The sequence below is a fragment of the Triticum aestivum genome, chromosome 2A (genome assembly GCF_018294505.1).
Source record: "Triticum aestivum cultivar Chinese Spring chromosome 2A, IWGSC CS RefSeq v2.1, whole genome shotgun sequence".
NCBI lineage: Eukaryota > Viridiplantae > Streptophyta > Magnoliopsida > Poales > Poaceae > Triticum > Triticum aestivum.
This window is the reverse complement of record NC_057797.1, coordinates 700613019-700621400: the sequence shown is the minus strand read 5'-3', so window position 1 is coordinate 700621400 and position 8382 is coordinate 700613019. Positions and strand designations below refer to the sequence as shown.

Genomic DNA, 8382 nt, shown 5'->3' with positions numbered 1-8382 from the left:
ACCGAGCCATGGCATGATGTCATGTTGCCAAAACGTGTCAGCAGATTAAGATTTGTGGAAATATTATTCTCTCTATGATGGTATGTGGAACTTATTTTGCAGGGTCGGACACTATCCTTGTATTCAAATTCTTCTGTGATGTGTTCGGAGGAGGAACCCGCCTTGCAATGCCGAAGACAATACTGCGCGCCAGACTCATCGTCATTGAAAGCCTGTTTCAGGGGCTACTGAGGGAGTCCTGGATTAGGGGGTCTCCGGACAGCCGGACTACATCCTTTGGCCGGACTGTTGGACTATGAAGATACAAGATTGAAGACTTTGTCTCATGTCCGGATGGGACTCTACTTGGCGTGGAAGGCAAGCTAGGAAATACGGATATGTATATCTCCTCCTTTGTAACCGACCTTGTGTAACCCTAACCCTCTCCGGTGTCTATATAAACCAGAGGGTTTTAGTCCGTAGGACACAACAATAACATACAATCATACCATAGGCTAGCTTCTAGGGTTTAGCCTCTCTGATCTCGTAGTAGATCTACTCTTGTACTACCCATATAATCAATATTAATCAAGCAGGACGTAGGGTTTTACCTCCATCAAGAGGGCCCGAACCTGGGTAAAACATCGTGTCCCCTGCCTCCTGTTACCATCCGCCTTAGACGCACAGTTCGGGACCCCCTACCCGAGATCCGCCGATTTTGACACCGACAGAGATAATGTAGAATTATTCTGCAAAGCATAAAGGAGTGTTTGAAAGGAGTTTTTCAAAGAAAGACCTCGGTAAAGCTGCTTACATATTGAGCATCAAGATCTACAGAGATAGATCAAGACGCTTGGTAAGTTTTTCAATGAGTACATACCTTGACAAAATTTTGAAGTAGTTCAAAATGGAACAGTCAAAGAAAGAGTTCTTGCATGTGTTACAAGGTGTGAAACTGAGTAAGACTCAAAGCCCGACCATGGCAGAAGATAGAAAGAGAATGAAAGTCATTCCCTATGCCTTGGCCATAGGTTCTATAAAATATGCCATGCTGTGTACCAGATCTATTGTATACCCTACACTGTTTTTGGCAAGGGGTACAATAGTGATCTAGGAGTAGATCACTGGACAGCGGTCAAAATTATCCTTAGTGGAATAAGGATATGTTTCTCGATTATGGAGGTGACAAAAAGGTTTGTCGTAAAGGGTTACGTCGATGCAAATTTTGACTCTGATCCAGATGACTTTAAATCTCAATCTGGATACATATTGAAAGTGGGAACAATTAGCTCAACTAGCTCCGTGTAGAGCATTATTGACATAGAAATTTGTAAAATACTTACAGATCTGAATGTGGCAGACCCGTTGACTAAACTTCTCTCACAAGCAAAACATGAACACACCATAGTACTCTTTGGGTGTTAATCACATAGCGATGTGAACTAGATTATTGACTCTAGTAAACCCTTTGGGTTGGCCACATGTCGATGTGAACTATGGGTGTTAATCACATGGTGATGTCAACTATTGGTATTAAATCACATGGCGATGTGAACTAGATTATTGACTCTAGTGCAAGTGGGAGACTGAAGGAAATATGCCCTAGAGGCAATAATAAAGTTATTATTTATTTCCTTATGTCATGATAAATGTTTATTATTCATGCCAGAATTGTATTAACCGTAAACATAATACATGTGTGAATACATAGACAAACAGATTGTCACTAGTATGCCTCTACTTGACTAGCTCGTTGATCAAAGATGGTTATGTTTCCTAACCATAGACATGAGTTGTCATTTGATTAACGGGGTCACATCATTAGGAGAATAATGTGATTGACATGACCCATTCCGTTAGCTTAGCACACGATCATTTAGTATTCTGCTATTGCTTTCTTCATGACTTATACATGTTCCTATGACTATGAGATTATGCAACTCCCGTTTACCGGAGGAACACTTTGTGTGCTACCAAACATCACAAAGTAACTGGGTGATTATAAAGGTGCTCTACAGGTGTCTCCAAAGGTACTTGTTGGGTTGGCGTATTTCGAGATTAGGATTTATCACTCCGAATGTCGGAGAGGTATCTCTGGGCCCTCTCGGTAATGCACATCACTTAAGCCTTGCAAGCATTGTAACTAATGAGTTAGTTGCGGGATGATGTATTACAGAACGAGTAAAGAGACTTGTCGGTAACGAGATTGAAACTAGGTATTGAGATACCGACGATCGAATCTCGGGCAAGTAACATACTGATGACAAAGGGAACAACGTATGTTGTTATGCGGTTTGACCGATAAAGATCTTCGTAGAATATGTGGGAGCCAATATGAGCATCCAGGTTCCGCTGTTGGTTATTGACTGGAGACATGTCTCGGTCATGTCTACATAGTTCTCGAACCCGTAGGGTCCGCATCCTTAACGTTTCGATGACACTTATATTATGAGTTTATATGTTTTGATGTACCGAAGGTTGTCCAGAGTCCCGGATGTGATCACGGACATGACGAGGAGTATCGAAATGGTCGATACATGAAGATTGTTATATTGGAAGCCTATGTTTGGATATCAGAAGTGTTCCGGGTGAAATTGGGATTTTACCAGAGTACCGGGAGGTTACCGGAACCCCCCGGGGACTTAATGGGCCTTAGTGGGCCTAGGTGGAAGAGAGGAGAGGCGGCTAGGACTGGGCCGCGCGCCCCTCCCCCCAGTCCAAATAGGACAAGGAGAGGGGGGCGGCGCCCCCCCCCCCCTTCCTTCTTCTCCTCCACTCTTTCCCCCTCACAAGTCCTAATCCAACTAGGAAAGGGGTGGAGTCGGAGTAGGACTCCTCCTGGCGCACCTACTCCCTGGCCGGCCGCACCCCCCCTTGGTCCTTTATATACGGGGGTAGGGGGCACCCCAGAGATACAACAATTGATCATTTGATCTTTTAGCCGTGTGCGGTGCCCCTCTCCACCATAGTTCACCTCGATATTATTGTAGCGGTGCTTAGGCGAAGCCCTGCATCGGTAGAACATCAACATCATCACCACGCCGTCGTGCTGACGAAACTCTCCCTCAACACTCGGCTGGATCGGAGTTCGAGGGACGTCATCGGGCTGAACGTGTGCTGAACTCGGAGGTGTCGTACGTTTGGTACTTGATCGGTTGGATCGTGAAGACGTACGACTACATCAACCGCGTTGTGCTAACGCTTCCGCTTTCAATCTACGAGGGTACATGGACAACACTCTCCCCTCTCGTTGCTATGCATCACCATGATCTTGCATATGCGTAGGAATTTTTTTGAAATTACCACGTTTCCCAATACTTTGTGGATTAAAATTTTTATGTGGTTTGTCCACAAGCAAGTAATACTCACAAAGGACAGCTTACTTAAGAGACGATGTGTAGGTAACTCGCGGTGTTGTTTTTGTGCTCAGGATGAGACAATACAACATTTATTCATTGAATGCCCACTGGCCAAGTTACTTTGGAGAATGATTCATATAGCTTTTAATATCAGTCCTCCAGTAGATATTGTGTCTTTGTTTGGGACGTGGTTAGCTGGGGTTGAACAAATCACGGCAACTCGTATTCGGATTGGAATATGTGCGTTACTATGGGCAATATGGAACTGCAGAAATGATATGATTTTTAACAGACAACACAACTTAAATTTTTTGCAGGTTATTTTCAGAGCTACAGCTTGGATCCGTACGTGGTCCTTACTCACTCCTATGGACTCCAGGGAGCCTTTGGTTACTGGGTGCAACCAATGGGAGATGGTGACTCGGGTTATATTCAATCGATTCGGATGGCGTTCGCATAACAGGATAGGAGTCTAGAGAGCTTGTACTTATTATCACCGTATCGCTTGTCTTTGTCCACTTGTATTTTTCAGTTTTTATGCTATGTTTTGCTCCGTTTGCTAGCTGTAAGACCTTTATGATGATATTTTCTGGATTTTTAATAAAAGGGCCGCATGCATCATCATGATGCAGAGGCCGGGGGTATACCTCCATTTCCAAAAAAAAAGAAAAAAATACCTATGTTCATTGTCACACTCAAATGCTACCTGCAAATTTTTAGGAAGAACGCTTAAGCCTTTTGATCTGTGCAGAAAAAAACATATCAAACGTCAAATGTTACCTTCAATTGGTACACCTAATTTTGTTTTTCACAGATGAAGCACTCTGCTAATCCGTTTCGCATGAAAATTGTCAAGCATGTTTGTTCTATCATGAACATCTACACAAAAATTCAGATTTTTTTAAATTTTATTTACTATATGTTTCAAATTTACAGTTCATCCGCCAGAGCCAAAATGACACTCCCCTCTCTTTTGCTCGAAAAAAATGTATTTACAACTTTGAATTTATTTTTCAGAATGATGTGATTGAGTTTTTTCTCTAGGTCGTTCTCATATAGGCGACTTTGTCTGTCAAAGGCTCCCTCTCATGCCATGTTTGGACACTGTTGCCAATGTCGTCCGTTAAAAGTCAAATGTGAGAAAAAAACATTTTTGCTTTGACGAATTAAACCCTAGCTAGCAGCTGCCTTAAAAAGTTGACTTTTATTCCTTAAAATCCCCCTTGCTCTACACAAAATTTAGTCCAACCAACGCAATTCTCAGTAATATTAGGGAGGCTGCTCACCTCCCACCTATTATAAAACCCTTGCGGCCAACCCGAAACCCTAGCCGACCCAGCGCCACTTCCATTTCCTCCGCTACCACCCTAATTCGTCCATCTCCGAAGCCCGATTCGGCCCGCCGCTACTGATATCCTAAAGGTAGAGGTCGCAGCCGATCAATTTTCGTCGGCTCCCGCATCCCTGCACCGACGCCTACAGATCCATGCACCCCTAAGACCAATCGCCCCACACCGCCTCCTGGAGCCTGGGCCACCGCCCCCAACGCAACCTTCCTTGACTACGGCACCACCGTCGTCCTCTCGAGCAGTCGACTCCACGAGCTTCGTAGCTCCAATGGTGCCATTCTTGAAGTACCGCGCCGTCTGACAGAGCCATGGGACGAATTCATGACAAAAATCCTCCATCGTGACCTTGGCCGCCATTGGTTAGGTATGTTTGACACCACGAAGGAGGCGACGCGGGCGTGCCATGCCACTGCCGTTCGTTTTTTGGGAGGCAGGCCACACTCAATTTTTCGACCAACGTCGCGGGCGCGCCCGCACTTGGCCCTCCTGTCGCTCAGATTGTCTCCCGTGGTGAGGAGATCGAGAGTCGGAAGGCGCACGAGCAACTGGATGCCGAGAGGTTGGAAAAGGAGGCGATAGTGAAGCTCATCGCAGAGGATCCGAACCTCCTAGAGTGAACCAAGTTTTTTGGGGGTCAGTGGTCGATGAGCGCAAGGTCGAGCACGAGCGTGGCCACCATGAAGTCGAAGGAGATCAATTGTGGGATGAGCTCGCCAAGGTCCTCACCAAGTCAGAGTCCGAGCAGGAGGACGACGAGGTGACGTGCCAATCCACCGCCTATGACAACGAGGCCGCCCCCTCACACGCTCTGTGGGTGATCACCCTGTTCACCTCAGCCGACTTGGGCTCGAATGACGACATCGACCTCTTTCGTGTGCGCAATGACTAGCTATATTGATGTAGTTTCATATGTTTAATATCGATGGTTGGACTGTTCAAAATTATGATATGTACGATGAAAATTTAATAGGCATGAGCTATTTAATTATGTTATGTACGGTGCTAATGCGGAAGCTTTGTCTAATTATGCAATTAAGTAGTTTGAATTAATGTTTGAAATGAGTTTGTGAACGAAAATGTGTGTTTGATTTTCTTTAGGGGATTAAGTTTAAGGGATCTGCTAGCCAAAGAACAGTTTCACCCCTCAACTTTTTGGACTTTTTGAGATAGGGAGAAGGTTTGAGGGATTAAGTTGAGGGCATCTGCTAGAGATGCTTTAAGAGGGGATAAGTGGATATTTATCCCCAAAGGGGTTGGATGAAATTTATTCCTTCACCCAGTCCCCGCAACCCCGAAAAAAATGCTAGGTCGGGATAGTGGATTGGACCACATATGTTTACCTGGTTTTTGTGGGGATTATCAGGGTTCAACCACTCCAATGTTGGTCTGCCAAACAATCCATTTGGACTTTCCGGGATATTCAGGATTAGTCAGTATTACCCTTCACAATACCGCCCTACCTAATGAGTCCTTAGTTAGTTTTGGGTCGTTCTATGAAGTCAAGGTCCGATAACCCAAGATGACATGTTTGAGATGTGCATTTCCTAGTCATGCGTTACGTGTTAAACATAACTAAATTTCTTCAACATTGTTAAGCCAAGGCTCCATTTTTGTGCAACCATGCATTACATGCACGATGAAGATGTGAAACCATATATCTAATTGCCATTGTATGTACGATGACAATCTGACCTCAAGATGTATGACCTCACTCTGTTGTGTCACGTGGAGCATCCAACACATCATCATCTTCCCTTATGGTTGACAACCGCACCAAAAACACGGCACGGCCAAGGCCACCGTTTTGGTGAGTGTTGGTTGGCTCAAGGATAATTTTGGTGAGCTACTTGTTGATGGCATGATTTGATTTTCCGTGTTGGCGGTTTTCTCGTAGCTGCCGTTGGAGCTCCATCTTGTAATCTTCTGAGTTTCCCCATGTCGTCTCCGGGCATTGCGTTTGCCTTGGCAACATCGATCATCTGTAAGGGTTGTCTTCTATTTGCTTATCACATAACTGGTGTTGCATCATTCAACCACTGATATATCTACCTTGGTGGTTGATCTATGTGTTGTGTGGTAACCATGTGCTTTATATTTTGCGTTTTATGTGTTTCTTGCTTCGATGAGATGTATTTCCCCTCAAGGTCATTAAAATTTTAATCCAACCTTCCACGTAAACTGGATCATGATTTCCAATACGGTTTCCCGCATAAGCCAACTCAATTTCTTTTGAATCGAGATCAATTTACAGGTGCGCCCCTCTCTCGGGTGACTGACCGAAAGAGTGAAGACGTGAAACCATACATCACATCACCATTTTACATACCGCGACAATCTAAGCTCAAGATGTCCGACCTCACTCTGTCGTGCCACATGTAGCATCCAGCGCATCATCATACCCCCCTGCAATGGTTTTTTTTTTTTTTTTTGAAGGGCCCTGCAATGGTTGTTGGCAAGATGGAAAACACGCCAAAAACCGGTGCGGTGCCCCTTGGATCTCCAAGAACCGCATCAAAACGCCGTTCACCGGAGAAAGTCCGTGGGCCGGCCCTGGCCCCGCTTATATGAGAGACGGACCCTCTGCTTCCCCGCGTCCCTAGAGCCAAGCCAACCAACGAACGCCGCAACTCGCTCCCCGCCTCTCCCTCCGAAACCGCGAGCGCCAGCGGGATCCATCGCAGGTTCGCAACCGAACGGACGGAGGGACGGCGCACACATGGGCATGGCCGGCGACGACTGGCGCTGCCGGAAGCACCCGCCCGTGCCCTGCGGCGGCGTGTGCCCGCACTGCCTCTGCGACCGCCTCCTCCGCCTCTGCCCCGACTGCGCGCGGACGCGCCCCTGCGCCTGCGCCTCCCCCTCCTCCCCGTCCTCCTCGGCCTCCTCCGCCTCCGTCGGCCGCGTCTGCAGCCTCATCGAGCGGGAGCGCCGGATCGGGCGCTCGCGGTCCGTGGCCGGCGGCGGCAGCGCCGACGAGAGGCGCCGGTCCAGGGTCTGGGGCTGGGCCTCGTTCCGGAAGCCCGCGGCCGGCAAGGGCATGGAGCTGGAGAGCGAGGAGGAGCGCCACGCCGCCGAGGACGCGGCGGCATTGGAGTTGGAGCGGTCGAGCTCCGCCTCCGCGGAGAAGCTGGCGCCCAAAACGGGCGGGTGGGGGCGGTTCCTGCCCGGCCCGATCAAGGCGCTGCGCCACCGCAAGTCGCGCGCTTCCGCCGGCGCCAGCGCCCGAGGCGACCGCCGGGAGGGCGTGAGGTGAGGTGAGATCGCCGGCCGGCGCGCGGCTAGGTCGTCTTCTTTCCGTGACTGTTGTGATGATCCATGGATCTCGTTGGTTGGTGATCCTGTAACCCCGAGTCGTCCCGGCCCCTTCCTTCGGGCCTCGCCCGTGATTATACATAATAAAGTTGTGCATAGAATGTGTTAGCTGGTGATCCAATCCCGTTCTTCCCCAGCCTTGGAAATGGGGTTCCACAGTTCATTCTGGCTCAGGTTCAGCAATGGCGATCGATTTCTTAACTGATCTGTGCGAGGTTTCGAGGAGAATGCGTCCTGTAGCCGGCGTCGCCGCGGCAGCGTCTCTGGGCCGTCCTTTGCCAACAGTTTTGGCTGTTTGCGCGGGTTTCTGCATGCCGCCGTTCCGTCCGCGCCATCACCATGGCGGCAGAGCACGGCGCGCACGCCACCGCCTCGTCATTTTC

General features: G+C 48.0%; 1 protein-coding gene across 1 annotated transcript; it reads left to right on the top strand.

Annotated features, from left to right (window-relative positions):
- Nucleotides 1-7253: 7253 nt before the first annotated feature.
- Nucleotides 7254-8120, top strand: LOC123186025 (uncharacterized). Its single transcript, XM_044597823.1, has one exon. It carries the CDS (start codon nt 7404-7406, stop codon nt 7938-7940), a length of 537 nt encoding a protein of 178 aa, XP_044453758.1. The 5' UTR covers nt 7254-7403; the 3' UTR covers nt 7941-8120.
- The last annotated feature ends 262 nt before the right edge of the window (nt 8121-8382 follow it).

What these genes read in the sequence shown, in the direction of transcription:
- LOC123186025 (XM_044597823.1), top strand. Translation starts at nt 7,404, where the DNA reads ATGGGCATGGCCGGCGACGACTGGCGCTGCCGGAAGCACCCGCCCGTG.